The following is a 26,969-nucleotide window of genomic DNA, read 5'->3' as shown; positions in this document are numbered from 1 at the left end:
AGCCTCATCCCATATTTAACCCATATTTCTCAAACACATTTGGTCTAGGACAGTTCTCCATTGTGCAAGACTGCCCCACTCATTGAAGAACATTTAACGCCCTGTCCCTCTTCCATAAAATACTGTTAGCATCCTCCTCCTAAGCTATCATAACAACCAAAAACACTCCCACACATTTTCAGATTTCCTCTGGGGGCTGACTGGTCCTTGTCCAGTTGGGAACCATTGATCTAGTTCAACTCACCCATTTTATACATAAAGAAACTAAGGTGATGAGAAAATGTACTTTAAAAAAGCAGAACATGATTATTTTTCAACACACGGCTTCTGTACAAACTCCAAATAAAACCCCAATATAAAAAAATGAGAAAAAAATGGTATTTCATTTGCAGTGCTCGACAAAATGTTAACCTCTTGAATCATAAATCAGCTATTAGAAATCAGTAACAAAATGATGAAGATTATAAGGTACATGAAAATAAAAGAAACAGAGGAAAATGAAGTAACACAAATGAATAATAGTGCTATATGAAGATGATGTAGCTTACCGTTAACAGATGGAAAAGTAATTTCTTTGTAATATTACATTATCAATGATTACAAATGTGGATATCTACTGTTTGTATAGTTTTAGGAAGTGGGTAACACGCAAACACTGGGAAAGCTCACTCTACTTATGGGAAATTTACTCAAAATGCAGATTTTGCATATACTTTGCCTGGGCAGTTTCAATCCATAGGAATTACTCCAACAAAGTAGTTGGATAAATTGAAACTTATACATGAGCATGTTCACTACATAAAAAATCTGTAGGTAATACATCATTCCCCCCAATTCGTTATGTATCAATTGGTTAAGAAAAAAACATGTTTTTTAAAATGTTAATAATTAGTAGCCACACTGTAGTGAGGATTCAGGTTTTTAGATTCCTAGTTTAGCACATTCCTGACTCCCTTATAAATCCTATGAAGTCAGGCTAAATGTATTCATTTATCCATTGAATGTATAGAAGCCCTCTGCATATTATAAATTGAACATTTAGCACATACAATTTATAATTCTGCTTTTCACAGTTTTGTGATATCTAAAGACAGCATGCTCATCACTTATTGCCTGGTTCTCCCAATACCCTCTGTTTATTGGGAGATAATGCCCTTCTTAGGTTTTGCTACTTGACCACATGGTTCTAGTTAGAGATTCTGTGCATCTGCCGTCTCTGGCTGTGATTGGTTTGAATGGGCACCATGACACAGGCTTATCCATCAAAATCCTCCCCTGTTAATTTTCAAACTACAAACAAGAGAGACAATAGTTCCCTTTGGAAACCATGGAAACAAAAGGCTGTGGTGCTCAAAGGTTGTTGTTGGCTGCTTTTCATTGTGAAAAAGAGGTTGGGCTGGGCATCGTGGCTGACGGCTGTAATCCCAGCACTTTGGGAGGCCGAGGCAGCTAGATCACAAAGTAAGGAGTTCGATACCAGCCTGGCCAATATGGTGAAACCCTGTCTCTACTAAAAATTCAAAAGTTAGCCAGACATGGTAGCGGGGACCTGTAGTCCCAGCTACTCGGGAGGCTGAGGCAGGAGAACTGCTTGAACCGAGGAGGCGGAGCTTGCAGTGAGCCGAGATCGTGCCACTGCACTCCAGCCTGGGCGACAGAGCGAGACTCCGTCTCAAAAAAAAAAAAAGAAAAAGAAAAAGAAAAAGAAAAAGAGCTCGGTGTTCAGTGAAACAAAGTGAAACCAAGGCAGAGAGAGAAATAGAGGGGCCTCTGCAGGGCTCTAGTCCCTGGCTCCAGTCATTCCTGAAACTGTGCTGCTTCCCTCCCTGTGGTTTAACTACTCAACCCTTTCTTTGATTGTGTGAGATACCTTAGTATCCTTTGAATAAACCCCCTTTCCTTTAGTCTAAACTAGTTTGTGCTATGTTTTTGTCACTCACAACTAAAAGAATATGTTTACTGGAAAATGACTTGTTGAATTTTTTATAATCATACAATTCAGAAACAGTGATAGTTACACTTGGGTTTCAAGACATAAACTGTGAGTTGCCAGCGGAGGTAATGATCCTAGCTGTGCCACCAAAGGCATGCAGGAATTAAGAAAATGTGACTTTAATAAGGTTAAAAGTGTAGCTACACCATGATTTCTATCACCATTGTCAGAATCATCTAGCTATTTATTTTCTCAGGTTTGCCTCATGTTTGCTTAGAAAAAAATTCCTCCTTTCCTTGATATACTTTCTGAAATGCCATCCTCCTCATTCATTTCCAATTCAAATTGAATGTCTTTGAGTATAGCATTTGGTGTAGCATCTATAATTTCCTATGCACCTGCGTGCAATGGATAAGTGAGCAGGCTCTGTGTAGAATTTTTCAGGACACAGGTGGTAGTTAGGGGTCTTTGTATTTGGTAATGTATAAGATTCTTCTCATCCTCAAATTCACCATTAGTGTCTCCACACCAGGACCACTGATGCTTTTTGCAGACTACAGCTGTCCTTGACTGATAAGTGGAAAGGAGAAATGATTTTAAAAAATGAAGAAAAAGCAGCTACCTTAGTAGAAAAGAGCACTTAAAAGGCTTTATAAAAAAAAACAAAAAAACTGCAGAATTTAGAAAAATCACTTTATCTTCCCCTTTTCCCTGAATCACTGAACACTCAAGCCATGCTATAGAAAGCTGAAGGATGGGAGGCCATTTAGACTGTTATGAGCTATAAAATTTGTGGAAAGAAAAAGTGAGAACTAATTATCTTCCCCCACACTGCTGAGATCTTAGACTCACTTCCATCTCTTTTGACACATGGTTTTAGATCCAAAGAAATATGTGTCCTTCAGAAAAAAAAGAGATGTTGGCAATCTTTTTCTTAACACAAATCATGTGTAAATTTATCTTCCCAATTTATCCGAGGAAAGAAAATAAAACTGCACAAAAATTATTAAGTAGAATGCCAGGAGTCCTACAGTTTGAAAGGCCCCACTCCAGGATGTTATATGCCCAGGACACAAAGGGGGTCAGTTTTATCCACGATCCGCCCCTACTGTGGCCTAAGAAGCATGAGAAACTCTATAAATCCCCTGAAAGGGAAATTCTACCTCAGGCTTCATGCCTCAGCTTGCATTTTTCTTCTTGTACTCTCGATTTCCCTGGTTTTCAATGATGACTTCTACTATACCTATGTTTGCCACCTTAGTACCTGCACCTATTCTCTTCTTCCCCTCATTTGTGCCACCTGAGGCCTTGCCCAGTAAGCAAGGATTGACAGCCCTTGCTCTGAACCCGCAGATCAGCACCCCCCGCCCCCCCCACCCCCCCCCTGCCAGGCCAACACCCTTTTTGTTATGCAAACACATCACAAGCACTGCCAGTGAGCAGGGACTTGATCCCAACACAAACCCCACAATTCCCAGGCCCTTTCCATTACAGAAGGTAGAAAATGCCTTAACCAACTCACCTCAAACTGAAGAGAAAATTTATAGTCAGAGTCTTTGGCCATATCCTTAATATAGGCATCAAAGTCATCCAGTTGAACCGGGCTTTGCCAAACACAAAGAAATATATATACATTTTAAAATTCTTGCTGATAGGTATAATATATTGTTTAATATCATACTTCTTAATTTTCTTGGAGAAAACAGAAGTTTTACTTCTCTAAGGTTAGCACTCACCTTTTTTTTTTTTTCTTTTTTTTGATTCAAGTTACCAATCCTTAATATATTGCAATTGAAAAGAAAGGCATACATATCCAGCTTCCTTGATAGGAGAAATCTCTAGATTTTCACTTGACTCTTACTCTAGCAGTACAGTACTATATACACGCATACTCATATAAACACCCCCATATATGTTGCCTCTAGAAAACTCTGGCATATGGAAAATAACAAAGGAATAGATTCCAAAGACCTGTTTCAATTATGGTTTTGCTTTATTGACTGTGTTATCCTAGAGAATCACCTAACTCTTTCAGAGTCAATGTTCTCATCCATAAAATACAGTAGTTATAGCTACGAGGTTGACATACGGTATATAAAGAGCTTTGTAAGTTTCAACAGCTTTACAAGTATAAGGAATTGTGCTGCTAGCTACAGTCTCCCCAAAGCAGAGGCTGGATCAGTGGGATGAAACTTTTGTCCAGAAAGCTCCCAGGGTCTCACTGGAGTGTCATCTTTAGAGGCTTGCATATCTAGATTCAATCAAGTAACACATCTGAGCTTATGTTTCTGCATCTGCAGCAGCAGTTCTCACTTCGTTTTTTTTAGAATAAGAATCCAATTTTATCTCCTGTAGTTTTCTGTAGCTGCTTATCTCCTCTAGAGCCTACCTAAACCAATTTGCTCTCTAAAGTAGCTCTTTGCTTCTGCAGAATGCCACATTCTGTCATCTGACTCAAGCTTTTCCACTTTGGCAGGGTCCTTATAGTTGACCCTTCCCTTGGTCTTGTGCCGTGTTACTCAGCCTATATCATCTAACTGTGGTCTTTTTAGTTTTGAGACAGAGTCTCGCTCTGTCACCCAAACTGGAGTGTAGTGGCACTATTTAGGCTCACTGCAACTTCTGCCTCCTGGGTTCAAGCGATTCTCCTGCCTCAACCTCCCAAGTAGCTGGGACTACAGGCAGGTGCCACCACGCCTGGCTAATTTTTGTATTTTTAGTAGAGATTTGGTTTCACCATGTTGTCCAGGGTGGTCTTGAACTCCTGACTTCAAGTGATCCACCTGCCTCGGCCTCCCAAAGTGCTGGGATTACAGGTATGAGCCACTGCTCCTGGCCTATCTGTGGTCTTATGTCCAATTAGCAAATACATAGTATTTAATAATGCTCATTTAAAGTTGTTGATTAGCTAATCTGATGAATTCATTTATGCTAATATTTTAGTAAATTTTAGAGGGCATTATATCTTCCAGAGAATACTTTAAACTGAAATGTTTTTACGTAATAATAATAACTCATTTATAAAACATGCTACACTTCATAAATATTCACATGCGTTATCTTGCTTAATCCATCCCTGAGGTAGGAATAGACAACATTAGCTCCAAGCTCCAGCTGAGAGAGCCACGGCTAAGAGAGTTAACTGAGTAGCCCAACATCGCATGTCTACTAAGCAGTAGAATTCTCACTGGAATCCAGGGAGAGTAAGTCCTGGTTCAAAATTTGTCCCACTTCAAACTTGTTATCCTTCCAAAATAATGGGCTAAACTTGGGACTCCTCTCCTGGAATGAACTCCCTTAGAACAGAAATCTCTGGCTGGTGTCTTTGGGCTGTGTATTGGCCTTAAAGTTGGATTTAACAACTCTGGCTTTCATCTTGTTACTAGGAAAATGGGCACATGTACACTGAAGGCAAACCAGACAAAGTATTTATGGGTTAAAAGAAGTAAAAGCAAGAAGCAGAGGGAAAAAGAGAGAGAGAGGAAGGAATAGCAAACAGAAGAATGGACATAAGGGAGAAGGAGAATGACCCGGAGAAGAAAAAGAAAGCTGGAAGGGAGCAAAGACCAAAAGGACAAGTACCTACAGAGGAAAAAAGAAAAGAGGTGGTGAGGGAAAGGAAGGATGGAATGAAGACAGGTGGAGATAGAAAATGGGAACCAGGGGGACACGGTAGTGGTGGGGCATTTGGAGTGAAAGAGAAATGGTAGAGAAGGCAAATAAAAAGGTGAGAAGAAAGCCTCTCAAGAACTGTCTTCTAGAGAAGGAGAGAGGACTCAAAGGAAAATGAGAGGGGAAGGCGGAAGCTGAATTGATGTGAGTTCTTTTTGCGTGTGGGTATGTTCTACCACTCCTAATCTCTACCATATCTTTTGTCTGGGTCTTGCTTCTCCTTCTTTTCTTTGCCTGGGTCTTGGGAGGAACAAGCCTTGATAGTCTCTCCTTTTTGTCCAAGGACACTATCTTCAAAATGCTCTAGTCTCCGCCTCTTTAGCTCACCTGCCAACCCAACCAATAGTTTTTGGTAACAAGTCTTTCTGTTTCTGTGAAATCATCCCTCCCAGTTGACGGTACCCTCTCCTCTATTCAGTCTGGTCTTATCTCTCCTACATCAGTTGGTATAAGCCAATGGAATGTGTGCTGCTTTGAAATTGACTTAGAGACTGGACACGGTGACTCATGCCTGTAATCCTAGCACTTTGGGAGACTGAGGAGGGTGGATCACATGAGGTCAGGAGTTCTAGACCAGCCTGACCAATATGGTGAAATTTCATCTCTACTGAAAATACAAAAATTAGCCAGGCATGGTGGCATGTGCCTGTAGTACCAGCTACTCGGGAGGCTGAGGCAGGAGAATCACTTGAACCCGGGAGATGGAGGTCGCAGTGAGCCAAGATTGTGCCACTGCACTCCAGCCTGGGTGACAGAGCGAGACTTCATCTCAAAAAAATACAATAAAATAAATTTTAAAATAAAAATAAATAAAAAAATGAAATTGACTTAGAAAAAATTATTCTGTTTTCATATATGCCATAAAATTATATGCCACTCAAGACTAACTGGAAACATTTTTACATCAACTTTTCTTTTGGATTATGTCATGGATTACTCATGATTTCTTTCCATAAGCATAGATGCCACAGACCTGGCTGGACCCCCTAATTGCCTTCTTGTACTAATTCACCAGTGTTCTTTCTAGGCAGGTATCAAGAACAAACTCTATGTAAAGGAAACTTCCACTCTTCACAGGTAGAAATATAACTAAGAAAAGGCGTGGAGGTGATAATCTAATAGGCTTTTGAAATCAATTGGGGGTTAATTTTCACTCACCACAATCGTAATCCTTCTGATTTAATGGTTTAATAGATAAGGAAAACCACAGGCTAGGTTAATTATCTTTTCTATTTATTATACAGGTTTCTTGAGACAGCATTATCAAAGTATTTATTATAATATCAAATAGAGTAAAAGCCTTTTCCTGCAATAAACACAGAATTTCAAAATACTAAAAGGATTTTTGAAACTCTTTGATGTAGTTAAATATTAGGTTTTCATATACTGTATTTAGAATACCATATTTCCTCCTCTAAGACTTTAAAAATTACTAACGATCCACTCTCTCAGATTTGAAATGATAAACATTGTCCTTATTTCTGATGTGATTTCTGTGATACACTTTTCTAGTGGCCACTGCCACTCAGGCATAAACGATGAATACATTACTGTGCTTAGCTATCATAATATGCATTTGCCTCTTTCTTAAGCATCTCTTCTATTTGAAGACAAACAATCTTTAATTGGAACATTAAGATTACTATAACAAACATCCTTTTAAATGACATAGTAAGAAAAACTTACTTTGTCAGTTTCCTCTTCTTTAAACCATTTTTACTCCTAATAATTAAAAAAGAAAAGACAAATTTATCTGGGCAAAAGAACTGATTAACATAATAATTAAACTTGAAGAGCTTTAAATAATTACATCAGGTACCTCAGTTTTATTTAATTTTCATTAAACACACATCAGGTTTGTTTAATTACTTTTCCCTACATGAGAAGATAATAATAATTTCAGATTCATTTTTTAAAACTCTACTAGATTGCATGAACATATCTGCACTTTATACTTTCCATTTGCCAAGAACTGAGTTCTAGAAATGAAATTTTTAACTGCTGTCAATTAGGTTGCTAGAGCAGTTTGTAAATGTCTTGAAGTATTTACCACCTGAACACTCCAGTTTCTACAGGCAGGAAGGAAGAATTGGGGAATAAAATGGAGAACTAATAAAGAGAGGGTGGAATGTTGTTTTCTTAATTAAAGACTAAAATAACTTTTTCTGACATTTTTCTTTGGGGATGTGAATGTGTGCTGTCAGTGTGGACATGTATCGTATACAATTCTACTATGGCATTGTTTTTATTTCATCTTGAACTAATTTTTAAGCTATCTGAAGAACTGGACCTATTCCTGCTTGCTCTTCATCATTACTAGTCTATAAGCTGAAACACAAGAAATGCTAATGCATGCTTTAGTTAGTTATATTTGTTTAGGGAATAATTAAGGTAATGGTTTTCACCCAACCAAGTAAGATAACTCACCTAAGTTATCTAAAGCTAACAGTATCTATCGAAGCACTTTGTGATTGTATTCTTATTGTCTTCTATAAATAATAAATGTTGAAACATGATTGATTGTATCGATGACATTATAGCAAACTTTTTGTAAGTAATTCTCAGAGGTCTTTACATAATTTTGATGGAAGCACCCGCTTTTCAGAAAATAAACAGTCTATAGTAAATAACCAGTTGTAATCTTAGTACTTTAATGTGTCCAAATATTTATTTATATTTACAATTATGAATGTTTGGATATCTCCACTTCCTGAAAGCTTTTAGCAGGATGAAGCACTACTTTGTGCTTTCACAGCACTTTGCAAACGGAGAGTTTCTCACATTGTGTGACTGTTAGTTGCAGGTACACACCTTGCTACACTCACTTTATAACTTCCCCCCAGGGCTGAGCATCGTTAATGAAACACATAGTGGGTGGTCAATAAACGCTTATTCAGTTGAACTGAAACAAAATATCTCTGCCATGTTACCCTCAGAATTTCACTTAATGATTCCCGGGCGCGGTGGCTCAAGCCTGTAATCCCAGCACTTTGGGAGGCCGAGACGGGCGGATCACGAGGTCAGGAGATCGAGACCATCCTGGCTAACACGGTGAAACCCCGTCTCTACTAAAAAATACAAAAAAAACTAGCCGGGCGAGGTGGCGGGCGCCTGTAGTCCCAGCTACTCGGGAGGCTGAGGCAGGAGAATGGCGTAAACCCGGGAGGCGGAGCTTGCAGTGAGCTGAGATCCGGCCACTGCACTCCAGCCTGGGCGACAGAGCAAGACTCCGTCACAAAAAAAAAAAAAAACAAAAAAAAAACACAATTGAGTACTAGACTTGGGCTTGTGATGTTCTGATTGAAAAGATGGGACTTGTGGATGAAGAGAAAGTAACGCAGGTCAGGAAATGTAGGAACACATCCACGAAGGCAAGTGGTGTTTGTGGTTTTCAGGTAGCTTTAATTTCCTCCCACTTCTAAGTGAAAACAATCCATTCAATGGTTCCTGTTCTATTTTTTCCTCCCTCATCCTCTTTGTCTTCCATACCTGACATTTAGAGGGAAAAATCAGTCCAGTTTTTACTCTGCCTCTCCCTGATCCCCTCAAAAAACACTGCCATGTTGGACATAGCTGCATAGTATAGACGTTTGGGAACCTAAAGGAATATTTATTGATAGTGTTTTTTATTCAGCCCCGTGATGGTAATTTAGTTAGTTTTAGGAATTCCATATTTACTTCTTGTAGTAAGTGCCAATTACTTCAGTGCTTTCGGAAAGCAGAATGTCAGCGGAGATGACTAACAACTCTGGTAAAGTCAGGAGGCTGCCAACATATTTTGTGATCAGGAGTGAACAAAAAAATACTTTCCTATCCAAACAGGCTTTAAAGGAAACTAGGAAGTAACAAATGTATGTAAGAGGGTAACACTGAATAAATTCAGTGCTGAAATATTAAGCTGCTACTACTCGGCAGCTGTGTAGAAACTTGATTCATAGAGGAGAGACACATTTTTTTCTTTCAATCGCATTCATTATTGAATGAACTTTCAATATAATGTATAATTATACTACGTTTTGTGTGACGTATCATATACTTATTGGCATAAGTAATCATGATTTGTATACAATTTGCATTGTTCTATTTAGAGCTTGCTGATTCCAAAGAGTTTCTGTATCCTAAGGCTGTGGAACATGACAGGATTGAATTATGAAACTCCACAGCAACACTGATCAAATGTTCCTACATTTTCAATTGCTGTGCTAATTCCAAGACTAAAACAAGACCAAAACCAGGGGAAAATTCATGCAAATTAAGACTTTGCTAGCAATTTTAACTTAAGCACATTCTGGAAGGAGCCAATATGTGCACATGTTACAGTGACGATTTTGTGGGACATGTAGGGTATCGCCTTTTCATTGCAAAAGATTTTCCAAATCAATAAATAACCCCCATCAGACATACATACAGCATATATGCATAGACGACTGTGCACTTGTAATTTTTTCTCTTTCACTTATATTAGGAAGGTTCAAAATCCTAATGACTTCAAAAGTTAAGATACATTCTGCATAAGTTTGTCATGGTTATGACAGTCTTGGAAAGCCATCCACACTGCAATTCATTCCAAAAAAGCAATAGCAAGGACATGGGATTTATAATGGTTAAAATAAGACAAAACAAAACTCTAAAAGTCTCCAATTTTGTAAGTGCTGCTTACTCTTTGATGAGGTAAGCAGAAACCATCCCCAAATCTTAAAAAGAACTTTAGGATTATATCATTCTTCAAATAGAACATGCAATCACCATGAGTAAAGCTGAGCATTTTCAACTAAATGCCACTTATTGCTTAAAATGCCAACTGCTTAGGATTGAGAACAAGCAGATGAATACCTGAGTAAAGCATGAGGGTCGTTATGGCAGTTAAAAAAAAAAAAAAAAAAGGATTTAACACTAAATCTAGATATAGCTAGTTTGACTTAGATGATTTCTTTCAATAGGAAACATACTCTAAGTTATGAAAGTCAGAAATCCTTGCAGAACACAATCCTGGGACTAACCTAACTGGGCACTGGTGCTCCACACTGATTCTGCTACCACCCCAGGAAAAGATTGGAGCAACACTATGAGAGAGAGAAAGAGTTTTTTTGATTTCCAAACAAACCACTAGTGACATCAGATGGGTTTTAGAAAATCAACAGGAATATATTTTTCCAAGAAATCGACAGTTTAGAAAGGAAGTTGGACAGTGTGTTAGGCAATGTGCATCAGGGGAGATGGCTCTGTTATTCACAGCTGTTGTTAACAGGGTAGGTGAAATCTGAAGACAAACACATCATTAGGAGGGTTAAAAATGACTCTTTAGCCAATGAAAGCAGGGGAAAATAACCACAAGTTATTAGATGAAGCAAACAGGGAACTGGAGTGGTTGTGTGAGTAGAAGCTGTATTTCAATGAGCAGGGAATATGAATTTCACGTCTTTTGTATCTGGCATTGTACAAAAGGGCTGAGAACATAGTTTATATCCAGTATGCTTTCACTAGTTGGTATGTGTGAAATTTACTGAAGTGACAGAAAGCATGGAGCTCTATGTTTTACCTTCTCTTCTCACCTGGAGACAACCATTTACAGGTGATTCTTCTAAAAATTACTGAAGGGTATTTTCTCCCCGTAAGTTGGGTTTCATGCTATTTGATTGGTCCTATAAATAGCAGACCTTGTGAGGGTTGCTGAAATTTGAAGATATGTTCATCAACGAGACCTATTAAGGAATACGTGCTTATTAGCACAGGCCTACCTTACAGAAGCTTAAAAATGAGCTGTGAAAAATGAGAACGTCTCAGAGAATTAAGCAAGGAAATGATATATGCATCTTTCTTTCATTTTATTTGCAATGTGGGATACTTTATGGGTATTTGCTATCAGTATTTTAACGATAGGCACACTATTTGAGGATGATTAGTAGATGTTCAGTTAAAAGTAAATGTATATTTTGAAGGTCGAAATGGAATTTATGTGTGCTATTCATACCTGAAAACTATTTGATGTCAAATACTGAAAATATGGAGTTGACTGTACTGAAGCCCTATACTAAAAACCATAATAACAACGAACTTAACAGTGAATGGGTCCTCAGCATCTAGCACATTCCTTTGACTTTATTACTTATACATCATGTCTACTTTGTTTCAAAAGCTTTCCTCTAGTCTCTTTTTTTTAAAGAAGATATGAGTTCTGGAATTAACAATCTCTATTTTGAGGAAATCCTTTTTTATGTTTCTTCCAGTGCAACTTGAAATCCTAAATTCTGCCAGCTGTATTTATTCTGTCCTTGGAGGAGCTGAAGAATATTTGGTCAATTGTCTTTTTGAATAAATAAATGCTCCAGATTGCTCATACCCACACCATCACCCCATAAGCTATTTTTTTCTAGTCTATGAGATATTTTTATTGTTTTCTTCTGAGACCTTTTCAAGTTGTCCACATTTATGGATGTGTCTATATATAATTTAGTACCTAAACACTAGGTATTAATATTTAAGGACAATGACTTTTTTTGTCAGTTCCCTGGGAAACCGCTACCTTTTATCTTATAGCACAGGAAAAGAAATAGTTCTTGATTCTTTAGTCTCAGAATTCAAGGTTACTATTATTATTACCTATTAAAAAGTCAAAATTTTAATTTTGATCAAATTTCAAGATTTGATCATTAAAATGATCTAGAAGTTAAGAAAATAAGAAATTAAAGGAGTCTGCTCTTTACAGAGGAAAGAACAGATTTCAGAGAGACCTGAGTTTGGAACCTGGATTTTGTACATAGTGGAATGTGCTATTAAGACAGTTAATCTCGGCCGGGCGCGGTGGCTCAAGCCTGTAATCCCAGCACTTTGGGAGGCCGAGGCGGGCGGATCACGAGGTCAGGAGATCGAGACCATCCTGGCTAACACGGTGAAACCCCGTCTCTACTAAAAATACAAAAAACTAGCTGGGCGAGGTGGCGGGCGAGGTGGCGGGCGCCTGTAGTCCCAGCTACTCGGGAGGCTGAGGCAGGAGAATGGCGTAAACCCAGGAGGCGGAGCTTGCAGTGAGCTGAGATCTAGCCACTGCACTCCAGCCTAGGCGACAGAGCAAGACTCTGTCTCAAAAAAAAAAAAAAAAAAAAAAAAAAAGACAGTTAATCTCCTTAAGCCTCCATTTCCACATTTCTAAAATGGGACTAAAATACTCTCTGCAGGATTGTGGGGGAGAATGAAATAAGATAATCATACAAAGAGGCTTGCATATAGTCAGCTGTTTCATAGTCACTGAGTTAGCATTATTATAAAAACAAGGAGGCCTCAGATACAGAGGACTGTTATGTATAGACTCTGATTTCTCCTTCTTAATGCATGTCTACCTTCGTGGAAATTTGGAGCTCTCTAATGGATGAAGATGATAATGGAAAATGGAAAGCATTATTTGCAAAGATGAGAGGCCAATGGATTAACTCAATGAAGAAGCAAATAACTAGTATTAAACGGGAAAAAAGGCTTGCCAAGAACATCAAGGAAAAAAATTCAACAGAAAACCTTATCGTTAACATCCTTATACCGTTAACAACTTTAATTCACTTCAATACATGATTAATAACTTTAGATGTTATTGAATATACACAATAGTTAAAAAGAAACTTTCCTTTTTGTTTACTTCTTGAAAGCTGACTTTTAAAGAGTTTGTGTTAAACAGTAAAAAAAAAAAAAAAAAATCACTTACCAAGGATTAATATAAAATGCCAAAAGATAATCAGTCCAAAGACATGAGGGTAGCAGGGTTAAGAAAGCAAATATACTCCTACGCCTGTGTGCATTAATAGATAACAGATGGAAAGATGAAAAAGTTGCAAGAGTTAGTAATATAAACTCTGAATAGATATAAGAAAATTACCTACTGGGATTAATTAATATGACAAGCACCTTAATTACAATTAAATATTAATCCATTTTGTAAAATATAAATGTGAGGGCTTAAATGCTACCATATTGACAAAATCAGTTTTTATTCACACATGACCTTATTGTAATCAGATCTATTTCTTTCAACTTATTTTGTGTCAATTAGTCTCTGCTACCAGGCGATGACATTTTGCGTTCAGTCAAATGAAGCACTTAAATGCCTCATTAGTTATCTTGAGGCTTATTCTTGCATATGATTCTTCCTATGCTTAAGCCTATTTTAAGAAACCTCTATAACATCATTTGACAGCTAAACAGCCGCTTGTGTGAGAAAATAAAAACGGTCACTTTAGGCTGAGCGCGGTGGCTCACGCCTGTAATCCCAGCACTTTGGGAGGCCGAGGTGGGCGGATCATGAGGTCAGGAGTTCAAGACCATCCTGGCTAACACGATGAAACTCCGTCTCTACCAAAAAAATACAAAAAATTAGCTGGGCGTGGCAGTGGGCGCCTGTACTCCCAGCTACTCGGGAGGCTGAGGCAGGAGAATGGCGTAAACCCGGGAGGCGGAGCTTGCAGTGAGCCGAGATCGTGCCACTGCACTCCAGCCTGGGCGACAGAGAAAGACTCCATCTCAAAAAAAAAAAGGTCAGTTTACATATACACATATACTGATTCCGATGAAGACTAAGCTTTTAAGAGACATTCTTACAAAGCTGCACTACTAAGTGTGACTTTCTGTATTATTTTTAAATTACTATACAATTTGTAAATATAACCCTTAAAACAGAGGTATGGATGATACTCGAATATCATTCATTCAAGATAAGTGGTTCATCAACTACTTAGTCTGTGACCTCACTGATACTCAGCTAAGTAGGAGCAAAATAGTTTAGTTTCACTTTAATTCTAATTCAGACTGTTGATTTAAAATGCCTGGTTTCAGATACTCAAACCACTTGTCAAACAGAACACCCATTAATATAGATTTAAAAATACCCTGTGACTGCATCTATAGTTATTCTGAGAATTAGGGGGAAAAATATTATCACCTTGTCACTGCATTTATTACAAATCTTCACTGAGATATCTATTCTCAGTCAACTAGAAAATGCTAGAGCCGGCAAAACTGTCTTTGCGAAGAGCTGCAAGATGTGCTTGATTTTATAGAAAGATCTTGAAGTGAATTCTCTTTTGCTGCAGTTCTCCCATGACTGGTCTCCCATAAATTCTATGAATTGTGACTGGCTGTGAAGTTAGTTAATACCTAACTCTCATGAGTCACAAGTATTAAATACATATAATTAGATTGGTTCCTAGATGGGCCACTCATCACCGGTCTCCCACTGGGCCTTTTAAAAGGGTGAACTAGGCAAGAAACAAGTATCAGTGAGTCAATCTCTTAATTTTGGAAAGAGTACTAATATATTTGAACAAACCTAGTAATGTTTCCTAACTTTTCACCATCAAGGGTTGATGGATTTCTTTTTCTTCACAGTTGGGTTGTTTTTTAATAGCAAAATTCTCTTCATGTTAAAATTTTAAAGTGGCACAACATATTGTCTTATTAAAAGAAATCTAGTTTCAACTAGATTTTCAACTAGAGTATCAGCTACACTGAGGGAAGTAAAATTGATATCCTAAATAAAGTTCTCCCTCCCTCATTGATTCTGTAAAATTTCCAGTCTCCCATGTGTATTTCTTTAAGATTAACCATTTTAGGAGTTAGAAAACAGAAATAACTTAACAATGATTAATATGACATATATTCATTTGCATATACTTTGCATAGTTTCTTGCAAAAGAAACAAACTAGATCATGTAAGTAGTACCAGCTTCATGTTAAATGTTTACTTAATTAGTACTTTTGTTGGGCATTGATTGAACTGGGTAGGACTGTTAATCTTCATCTATCATTGTCAGGTATAATGTCAACCAATTCACCCTGTTGACAATGCTCTTTAAAATTCGAACAAGTCCTCCCTCCACATCCTTAATACTCAAGCATAAAGAAAAATGAAGCCATGTTTTCTTATGAAACTTCCCTGGCTTTGATATTTATTTATCTGTAAGCATGAGAACTGAATGCTGGGCTGTATAATTTTTTTTTTTTTTTTTCTTATTTTTTGAGATGGAGTCTTGCTCAGTCGACCCAGGCTGGGGTGCAGTGGCGCAATCTTGGCTCACCGCAAGCTCTGCCTCCCAGGTTCACGTCATTCTCCTGCCTCAGCCTCCCGAGTAGCTGGGACTACAGGCGCCCGCCAACACGCCCGGCTAGTTTTTTTGTATTTTTAGTAGAGACGGGATTTCACCTTGTTAGCCAGGATGGTCTCGATCTCCTGACCTCGTGATCCGCCCGTCTCAGCTGGGATTACAGGCGTGAGCCACCACGCCCGGCCTGCGCTGTATAATTTTTTAACAGAAGTGGTGGCTCTTATTGCCTAAGGCACTGAAATGTGAGTTTAAAATGGAGATGCTGGCTGGGCATGGTGGTACACACCTGTAATCCCAACACTCTGGGAGGCCGAGGTGGGAGGATCACTTCAGCCCAGGAGTTCGAGACCAGCCTGGGCAATATAGTGAGACTTCATCTCTACAAATATTTAAAAATTAGCCAGATTTGGTGGTCCATGTGTGTAGTCCCAGCTACTTGGGAGGCTGAGATGGAAAGATTACTTGAGCCCAGGAGGCAGAGATTGCAGTGAGCTGAGATCATCCTGCACTCCAGCCTGGGTGACCAAAGAGGGAGATTCTTTCTCCTCAAAAAATACAAAACAATAAAAAATAAAATAAAATAAAATAAAATGGAGATGCTGGTCTGTCTCAAGCTGCTTCACTGGAATCTATTCTCTTGCGTTTAGCCACCACTTGTTCGGTGTGGCTACTGCATTTAAGCCCTTTTTCAGCACAAGTGTGGGCTCCTGTGCACCACTGTTTCGGTCTCTTGTTTAATATTGTAAACACAGAGCAGACCATGATGTCTTCCCTACTTCAGAACTGCGCTGAGCTTATAGAAACCATTATATTCTGTGAAGATCCAGCCAGTGAAGTCTACCATCACTGAAATTACAAAACGATAATCAGACAAAACTTTCCCCAAAGGATAGTAAAATTGACTTTGGAGCACACACAACACAGTTAAACTATGTAGAAGCTTGTTCCAAAACAGTACTCACCAGTTGTATGGAAGCTTCCCATCCCTCTCTAAGGATGCAAAGTTCACAAATGTACCCGCTCCACACTCCCTGTTTTAAAGGAACCACAAAATCAAGGTAACTGCTTGACAAAGCATTCTTATGCTGACATAAAAGTAAAGAGAGTCTTTACTAGCTTATCACCACAGCATTACATTTAAAAAAAGAAGCTAGAGGCTGGGCGCAGTGGCTCACGCCTGTAATCCCAGCACTTTGGGAGGCCGAGTTGGGCGGATCACCTGAGGTCAGGAGTTTGAGACCAGCCTGGCCAACATGGCGAAATCCTGTCTCTACTAAAGACACAAAAACTAGCTGGGCGTGGTGGCGCGCGCCTGTAATCCCAGCTACTCGGGAGGCTGAGGCAAGAGAATTACTTGAACCTGGCAGACGGAGGTTGTGGTGAGCTGAGATCGCGCCACTGCACTCCCGCCTGGGGGACAGAGCAAGACTCTGTCTCAAAAACAAAAAACAAAATAAATAAATAAATAAAAAGAAGCTAATACAAGTTCTGTATGTTCCCCTTTGGCATACCATGCAAAACAGAAAGATAAAACGAAATGAAATAATCTTTTGCAAGGTTGCAAATCAAATTATTTGAGGCCAAAAGAATTCACTTCACAATCCTTTCCAAAGGGCATTCATTATTCTAAAATAAATATTTGAACTATTTGGTGTATAATATTTATTTACTTTTAACAAAGCCTTTAATAGTAATATAGAAACTCTCCTAGATGAACTGAGCGTTTTCCATCTTTAGCAAAAATTCTTCGTAGGGTTTTGTTTTATGGCATTTTGATTTCCTCTCTACAATGATAGTGGATCGAGTGGATTGTTTACTTTCTCCGAAATCTTTCTCTTATATTGCGATGCCCGTATTATTCATCACTGGAGATTAGAATAAAAGAGTGGAATGTACTGAAATAGGCAAGATTCTGGCGTGCCTATTATCCGAAATGTGGCCTATTAATCTGCTAGGAAAAACACTGTTGAAGTTTTTTATTTTTTCCAGAAGTAGAGAAAAAGTAAACATATTCTCATGCCTTCTCTACCTTTTGGCTAATTTCATGCATGAATAACAGCTCACTGGGGCTCATGTATCTCATTTTTTCTTTATATGGAATTAATAGATTTAATATTCAGAACTGAAGCAGAGATTTTAACATTATTGGCACAATGTGCGAATTACTTGAATTATCTACCTGCTATTAGGGTGTTCCAAGAACAATTTTCTTCTTTTGAAGAATACACTAATATAATATCATTGTGTATTATAAATTACACCTCATTAATGAATTTTCCTATGTCGATTTCCTATATATGGGATTTATTTTACCTCTAACTCAAGGGTTTTAATCTGGGGTTCCAAAGATAGAATTTAGGGCTCTATGAACAAATGTGGGAAAAAGGTACATATTTATTTTCACAACCTGTGACTAAACTTAGCAGTCCCTTCGATCATTAAAGTAGGTACCAAACCCTCATAATATCCACATGTGTGATTTGCTAACAATAGAGATTACATATTTTTTAATAATAGACTTGCTGCAGATATCTTGAAATATTGGTTATGTTCATCATCATGATGAAATTGTTAGACTATTACATATTGACATTTAATGTACTAATTAAAAAGCATACAACACATTTGCTTTTTAAATATTATGATTATCATATTTCAATATAGTTGTATAATCCTATGTATTTTATTTTAGGCTCATAAAATGGAAGCAGTATTCTTAGGAGAGTTCGCCAGACTGCCAAAAAGGATCATGGCATGAAAAATGATGGCAATCTCTATTTTAATAACTAGCTGAAAGAATCAGAACCACCCCTCCTAAATATCTTTGGTAGGTACCACAAAAAATGCTCAAAAATACCACTACTTGCTTTACTACATCTATTATCACCTCCTCCATCATTACTATTATAAGCTAGCATTTACTGCACACTTCCTATGAGTTGAGTATTACGCTGTGTTATTACTGCATTAATGCTCCTAAGTATCCACTAATGGAGGAGTGATTATCATCTCTTCTGCATACACATTGTTCCCCTAGCTTCCAGGCCACCGCACTCCCTTAATCATCCTTTTACTCCACTGGCCACCTCTAGTCAGTGTCTTTCTGTTGTCTTCTTTTCTCCCTGAAAACCTTAATATTGATTGTTCCAGTGATTAATGCAGGACCTTCTTTTACATTGACTCCCTGAATTTCATCCAGTCTAAAGCTCTAATGCAATTTACATGTTAATAACTCTCTCTTTTTTTTTTTTTTTTTTTCCTGAGATGGAGTTTCACTGAGTCACCCAGGCTGGAGTGCAGTAGTGTAATCTCGGCTCATTGCAACCTCCGGTTCCCGAGTCCAAGTGATTCTTCTGCTTCAGCCTCCTGAGTAACTGGGATTACAGGCACCTGCCACCAAGCCTGGCTAATTTTTTGTATTTTTAGTAGAGATGGGGTTTCACCATGTTGGCCAGGCTGGTCTCAAACTCCTGACCTCAAGTGATCTGCCTGCCTCCCAAAGTGCTGGGATTACAAGCGTGAGCCACCGTGCCGAGTCAACAACTCTTCAAATTTATATCTTCAACCAAAAATTCTCTTTCAAACATTAGACTTTTATGTTCAGGTGGCGACTCTGCACCTGCACTTGCAAGTTATCTCAAACTTAACATTTCTATGGTGGTTAATACTGAGTGTCAGCTTGATTGGATTGAAGGATACAAAGTATTGATCCTGGTTGTGTCCGTGAAGGTGTTGCCAAAGGAGATTAACATTTGAGTCAGTCAGTGGGATGGGAAAGGCAGACCCACCCTTAATTGGGTGGGCACAATCTAACCAGCTGCCAGTGAATATAAAGCAGGCAGAAAAACGTGAAAAGAAGAGACTGGCCTAGCCTCCTAGCCTACATCTTTCACCTGTGCTGGACACTTCCTGCCCTTGAACACTGGACTCCAAGTTCTTCAGTTTTGAGATTCGCATTGGCTCTCCTTTCTCCTCAAGCTTACAGATAGCCTATTGTGGAATTTAATATGTAATAAACTCCCATATACCTATATATAAAATATCTAATATATATATCCTATTATAATATATAATATATATCCTATATAATATATATATTATATATGTACATATATCCTATTAGTTTTGTTTCTCTAGAGATCTCTGACTAACACAATTTCTAAAACGGAAGTCTTGATGTTCCCCCAACTCTGACCTGGAATCCTCTTTCGGTTGGTGGCAGCTCCATCCTTTCAAGTGCTTGGGCCAAAGACCTGGAGTTAGCCTCAACTCTTTGTTTGTTTGTTTGTTTTTCGAGATGGAATTTCACTCTTGTTGCCCAGGCTGGAGTGCAATGGTGCAATCTTGGCTCACTGCAACCTCTGCCTCCTGGTTTCAAGCAATTCCCCTGTCTCAGCCTCCCGAGTAGCGGGGATTACAGGCATGCGCCACCATGCCCGGCTAATTTTGTATTTATAGTAGAGACAGGGTTTCTCCATGTTGGTCAGGCTGGTCTCGAACTCCCGACCACAGGCGATCCGCCTGGCTCGGCCTCCCAAAGTGCTGGCATTACAGCCTCAACTCCTTTTTTCATTTCCATTCCCTATCAACTTATTAGCAAATCCTGTTGCTCCTACTTTCAAAATACTTCCAGAATCTGATGGCTTCTCTCTGCCTTCAGTGTTGCTACTCTGGACTGAACTGTTACCATCTCTTGCCTGGATTCCTGGCTACCACGATTGATATGCCTATCTCTGTCCTTGCCTCAGTGCAGCCTGTTTTCTACATAAAAGTCAAAATGAAAGTGTTAAATCTAAGTCAGATGCTGTCAATCTTCTGCCCCAGAGCCTGCAATGCCTGCTCATTTTACTGAGTAAAAGCCAAAGTCCTTCCAACAGCATATGAAGCCCTGTATGATTTGACATCTCCTTCTACTTTTGTCGTCCTCTGCTTTAGTCACAACGGCCCCTCTGCTACACTTCGAACATCCTAGTCATGCTCCTACTCCAGGGCCTTTACACCAGCTGTTCTTGCTACTGGGCACACTCTTCCCACAGATAACACAGGCTACCTCCTTCATGTGCTTCAAGTATTTGCTCCAATGCCACTATTGCAGTGGAGCCTACTCACCTCCGAGGAACCTTATCCCCACACTGGTACTGCTTATCTCCCTTACTTGGCTTTGTTTTCTTTCCTTATCACCTGCTAACATAAGGTGCAGTCCTTTTACTTATATCTTTATTGTTTATTGTCTTTTTCTCCTACTAGAATATGAGCTCCATGAAGGCACATTTTTTTTTGCCTGTTTTATATACTGTCATATATGTATCAATATTTGTAATATGAACACATGGAGTGTCAGTGACTTACACAAATTCCCACAAGTTGGAAGTCAAGATTCGACCTCAAGGAGGCCGAACATGGTGACTCATGCCTGTAGTCCCAGCACTTTGGCAGGCTGAGGCAAGCAGATGACTTAAGGTCAGGAGTTCGAGACCAGCCTGGCCAACATGGTGAAACCCTGTCTCTACTAAAAATACAAAAATTAGCTAGGCCTACTGGTGCATGCCTGTAATCCCAGCTACTCAGGAGGCTAAGGCGAAGAATCGCTTGAACCTGAGAAGCGGAGCTTGCAGTGAACCAAGATGGCGCCATTGCACTCCAGCCTGGGTGACAGAGTAAGACTCTGTCTCAAAAAAAAAAAAAAAAAAATTGACCTCAAGGAGTGTAATTTCAGAGCTCTCCACTGTAGTTACAGTGCAATCCCACATCTCTTCTTATCCTTTTAAGATTTATTCAAATGCCAACTTTCAAGAAGCTAATTTTGACTTTCAGAATTAGTCTTTATTCTCTACTTTCATGGCATCCTGTTTTTAATTCTCCTTATGCTACATGTCAGCTTATGCCTTTAAATATATCTATCTATTCTATTCATATATCCAGCTAAGTAGGTAAGTTCCTCGTGGACAGCTTTGATGTCTGATTTTTCTTTGGATATGCTATGTCAGGCACTGATTAGATCACTATTGGATGGATGAATTTATTTATGAATAGGTCAGTGAAAGACCTCTGAGACAGGAGAAAAATGTTAATTTATAATTCAGCAGTTTAACATTGGGCAAATATAAATGTTAATCAAATTTCCCAAACCAAGTAGTATTCAAATAAGCAACAGTTTTTAAGGGAATTGATCGATTGTTCTGATAATACAGGGGGCCACAGAAACTGCTTGAGAATGTGCTCCGATGAGCAATGCATCAGTGGTCAAAGGAACAGGGAAGCACTGAAATCATAAATCAAAGGCATTTCTAATTGCAAGAAAAACTAAGCTGGCTGCAACTCTGAGTAATAGGAATAAAACTAATAGAGACTGCTAATGGACCTAATCATAAACCATACAAATATTTTCCAATAAAACAGCTTAAAATTATGGAGAGGATTTTCCTCCCCATTCTTTCTTGTCATCTCCATTTTTATTAACTTTTTTCATTAATTATACCGAACAGACATAGATATTTCTTTTACTCCAAATGTGTTCTGAAAGTACCCAAATGTAATGGATCCCCATATATGGGCTACTTCAAATGCCAAGATTGATAGCAAGAGGTCTGACTTTGTGTAAACAAGCAATCGTTTGCTTTCTCATTTCAATGGTAATATTTTCCAATATAATGTTTCAAAGTCTATTTAGAAAACACACAAAATAGAAATAGACACTGAAAATTAAAATCAAATATACCGCTATACAACTTAGGTCTGCAAAAAAATATATACATGGCAGATAAAGATATTTTAAAGATTGTGGATAAAAGGTTAGTAAAACTTAACTTACCTAGCCATCTGCAGATGCTTTTTCCTAAGAATAATGAGGGTAACAAGCAACAGTCCAATTAAAAGTGTACTAAGGATGGCCAGCACGGAGATCACTACCACATTGGGATTCATCTCTGTAACTAAAGAGATAAGTCGTGCATTTTCATCATAGGTTCTGTTATAGGGAACCAAACAGAACCATTCATTGTTTTTCATTTAGTCTTAAGAGCAGTGAACTTACGACGATACCAATAAGAGTAACAATCATGTTCCCGAAGCCAACAATGACTTCTTCCTGGTCAACTGTAACTTAGCAAACTAGACTGATAAGTGGTATTCAGGTGTCTGAAAGAATTGAGTCCATTTCAAAGGCCTACAGGATATTCTTACACAGGGAAACTGAAGAATGAAGAATACCTGTGCCACAGTTCAAATTCATTTGAAAGCTAAAAATATAGAAGTCATTATCATGTATTATCATTTTCTAACATTTTTGCAAGCTTAGAGGATGGCAACCTCTTATTTTGTGCCCATGATTTTGAAGTCAGAAAGCACAATTGTATACTTTGCTTACCACTAATAATGTATATGAAAAAGACATTAGCAAACTACCATCTGCTGAAGCACTTAACACATTACCAGAAGCAGACATTCTGATGATCCATGGCCATATGTTTAGAGGTTTTCCATCTGCACAACTCAAGAGATTAAACCTATTAATGGGTTGTAGAGCCCTGAAGAACAGGGGTCATGTCCTTTTCATGTACTCTATATAAAGACTTGTCTCCTATGGCACTTACACATTGTCTACTTCTTCATACTACACGGAAGAACAGGATATCAAAGGCAAGAACATAAGTTAAATATTCTTATAAAACTCTTCAAAATGGGCCTGAGGACTCATACGATCTTTTGCATTGATCATAAAATCACAGAATGAGCAGGCGCATCTGATCCCTAAAGTTTTGGGTACTTATTACTTCCCATTTGGGCCAGCTTGGCTCCAGTTTATGAGTAGAGTGCTTAAACAGAAAGAATAATAGACTCATGGTCAGAAGAGTTTGTTCACTTGAATACCGCTATTTGGAGAGAAGCCATTTCATCTGTTCTGTGGGTGTCATTTTCCTCATCTGTAAATAAGTTTAATAATATCACCTGTTGTGCTACGTTGTCATGGAGCTGACAAGGAATGATGGGCATTAAGGTACAGTTGACCCTTGAACAAAATGAGTTTGAACTGTGCAGGTTCACATATATATGGATTATCTTTCCTCCCTGCCACCCTTGAGACAGCAAGACCAAACTCTCCTCTTCCTCCTCCTCCTCAGCCTACTCAATGTGAAGACCATGAGGAAGATCTTTATGAAGATCTCCTTCCACTTAATAAATAGTTCATGTATTTTCTCTTCCTTATGATTTTCTTAATAACATTTTCTTTAGCTTACTTTATTGTAAGAATACAATATATAAGTGTAACATACCAAAATGTGTTAATCAACTGTCTATATTATTGGTAAGACTTCAGGTCAACAGTAGTCTATGAATAGTTAAGTTTTGGGAGAGTCAACAATTATACGTGGATTTTCAACTATGCAGGGGTTGGCACTTCTAACTCTCTCATTATTCATGATCAACTGTATACATTAGAAAGCGTACAAGGATGTAGGAATGAGAGACCATTAAAATACTTTGCAGGTATATTTTTTGTCCTCTTTTCTGAAAAAAACAAAAATTAAAAACAGAAAAAGAAAAAGAAAAAAACAGTCCACTCCAGTCATCCCTGAATATAGCAGCTAAATATATGACTAATATTATAGAAATGGAACTAAACCAGTACAATTATGAGTGGCTTTATTACAAGAGGCTTCACAGAGGGTCTCAGGTTGCAGAATCAGACTGTAACAAACTAGGAGTAACACATGTAATACAACTAAGAAAAGAATAAGGAAATAAACAGCATCATTCCAGACCTTTCGTTAATCTCTAATTTTCCCACTTATACTTTTGGTTGGATTGGAAACTTTCTTGCTTTGACCCAGTTATAATTATGTCATTCTCTGATCAGTGACAGATGAAGACCAAGGCTAAATAGATGAAATCGGATTGATAGGAGTACTGTGCCTATTCCTGAAGAAGATGAGATAACAGCTAGCATCTAGACAGCACATACTAAGGATTTAAGTATTTTATTTCTAAGCTTCAAAACAACTCAGAAAGTTACATATTATTATTCCAATTTTATGGATGAAGAAAAAGCTCAGAGGCACCAAATGTCTTTCTCTAACGCCATAGGTAGTAAGTGTACTTTGGCATTGAAATTAAGGACTCTGATCCCGAAGCTTGGGATTTCTTGGTGGAATATTGGCACAAATACATATATATATTCAAAAAGAAAAAGTGAGAAAAATATGGAAAAAAATATAGAAAGAACCTCCAAAGACCAGATTCCACTAATGTGTATAATTACCCATTGTTGAGACGGCTATGAACGTAGGGACACTGGGGCTGTCATGGCTAAAGCTGGTGACACTACAATTATAGGCAGTGGCAGGAAGAAGGCTGGAGATGGTCACGACATGGGAAGAAACAGCAACCGGTTCCTGGGGTTTCAGAAAATAAGATAAATTTTGGGTTATCTTCATCTATATTTTTAAAAATCATATGTCATAGTTGAGTTGGTAATAGACTGACAGAGTAAAAAATTTACAAGATGACAAAGAATAGCATTGAAAAATGTTTCCTTTTTTCCCCATTCCTGATCTGACCAATTCCCTTCCATGGAAGCAGCCATTGTCAGGCATTATTTTTCTTCCCATATGCTTTTTATGGATGTACAAACATATGACACAGTTAAAAAACATAAGTGATGGCTTAGCTTGGACAATGTTCTGCTTATTTTTTTACCTTAGTTATCAATATATTTTGGTGCTTTTTCCATATCAGTGCAGATTAAGCTGTTTTATTCTTTTTAAGGGCTGGATAGAAATCCGTTGAAAGGACATGCAGCACTTTATTTAATGAGCCCCCGTTGATGAACGTGTAAATGGTGTGTGATTTTTTGCTATTGCAAACAATCCTACAATGAACATCATTTCACAAATTTGGGAAGATACACACATATACATATAGAGACACACACACACACACACATATATGTATACACACAATGTGTGCATGTAATTTGTATGTATGTGTGAACGTACACACATACACATATAATCTTTGCTAGTGTCATATTCTTTGAACTGCTGAGTCAAAAAGTGTACATTTAAAATCTTGATTGCTGAATCAAAAAGTACACATTTAAAATTTTGAAAGCTATTGAAAAATGGTTCTCTATAGGCATTTTTCAAGTTACTCAACTATGGCATCAATGCGTGACAATGCCTGCCTCCCTACATTCTTTCCAACACCATACATTCGCAAACTCTGAGCTTTTCCATTATTACTAGTGGAAATTGTATTTTGTAGTTTTATTTTGTATTTTTTTTAACCATAAGTGAGGTTGCTCAATTTTTCATCTGTTCAAGAGACTTCTGTATTTATTTTCCTACGAAATATTTGTTTTGGGTTGTTGATCTTTACCTTTTTGACTTGCAGCAATTCTTTATATATTAAGGACACTACCCCTTTGTCTGCATTCTTAGCTTTTATATAACATACACTAAAACATGGCAACTATCTGCACTAAGAAACATTTAGTATTAACCTATTCTTGAGTCAAGAAAGTTGCTAACTTGGTAGACCCATGACCAGACCAGTGACAAGTACTACTGTACAATAGCAAAAGATGAACCAGCATCTTTTTCAAAACAAGATTTTGAAACACCCTTGCATAAAGAGTTGACAGCCATCAGCATTTTCTTCCACTTCCTTCCCTTTCACTATTCTATAAAAGAATTATTCTAAGGAAAGACTTTTGCTAACAGGACTCAGTTGTAGTAAGTAGCTAACTAACCATTGTTTTCTTAAAGGAAGGCATCATTGTAGTTATAGAGAAGAAAATCCATTATTGGCAGAGCAGTTATTCTCCAAATGGATTCTTAGAATAGGGAAAATTCAGCTGTTCAGTACAAATCAACAAGAGATACATTCATAGAAGGGAATCTCAAAAGGAGAAAGGAATCAAAGCAAATTATCTTAGCATTCAATATGAAAAGATTTGCACTCCCAGCAATCCTTTTTTCTTCTCAATCTCATGAACTTCATTATTTAAAAAAAATCAATTACTTATGTTCACAGTATTAGTCTACACACTGTATTATGTAAAATCCCTAACAAATCTGTCCTTTTCCTTCCACCTCTGGCTGTGAAATATTTTCTCCTTGTGGTATTGCCACTCCTAGAACTGCAGGTTCATCTCTTTCCTTGCATTCATTCTGACCTGGTGAACAGCTCTGTTTATCATATCTGCCATTTGTAATTTTAGAACTTTAGCAACAGCCTTCTCTCAGTCTTCATTTTGCAGCAAGACTGTCCCCCTTACA

General features: G+C 38.0%; 1 protein-coding gene and 1 long non-coding RNA gene across 4 annotated transcripts in view; one reads left to right on the top strand and one right to left on the bottom strand.

Moving 5' to 3' along the window:
• Positions 1–26,969, bottom strand: part of PTPRO (protein tyrosine phosphatase receptor type O) — a 271,904-nt gene that overhangs the window by 25,932 nt on the left and 219,003 nt on the right. Inside the window, exons 14-19 of one of the 2 annotated variants that reach the window (XM_007967763.3) lie at positions 24,950–25,082; positions 22,502–22,622; positions 16,653–16,721; positions 13,299–13,382; positions 7,292–7,327; positions 3,456–3,537 (exon numbers count right to left, since the gene is read on the bottom strand). In XM_007967763.3, coding sequence (XP_007965954.1) covers positions 3,456–3,537; positions 7,292–7,327; positions 13,299–13,382; positions 16,653–16,721; positions 22,502–22,622; positions 24,950–25,082 — 525 coding nt within the window. The remainder of the gene's footprint in view (positions 1–3,455; positions 3,538–7,291; positions 7,328–13,298; positions 13,383–16,652; positions 16,722–22,501; positions 22,623–24,949; positions 25,083–26,969) is intronic. The other variant, XM_007967764.3, reaches the window with a different exon arrangement.
• The window catches only part of LOC103218689 (uncharacterized), a 98,404-nt gene that overhangs the window by 8,751 nt on the left and 62,684 nt on the right, over positions 1–26,969 (top strand). For both annotated transcript variants that reach the window (XR_012094458.1, XR_012094457.1), the window contains exon 3: positions 18,383–18,517. This is a non-coding gene — a long non-coding RNA (uncharacterized lncRNA). The remainder of the gene's footprint in view (positions 1–18,382; positions 18,518–26,969) is intronic.

Source organism: Chlorocebus sabaeus, chromosome 11 (genome assembly GCF_047675955.1).
Source record: "Chlorocebus sabaeus isolate Y175 chromosome 11, mChlSab1.0.hap1, whole genome shotgun sequence".
In the NCBI taxonomy this organism is placed as follows: domain Eukaryota; kingdom Metazoa; phylum Chordata; class Mammalia; order Primates; family Cercopithecidae; genus Chlorocebus; species Chlorocebus sabaeus.
This window is presented reverse-complemented; position numbering and strand designations above follow the sequence as displayed.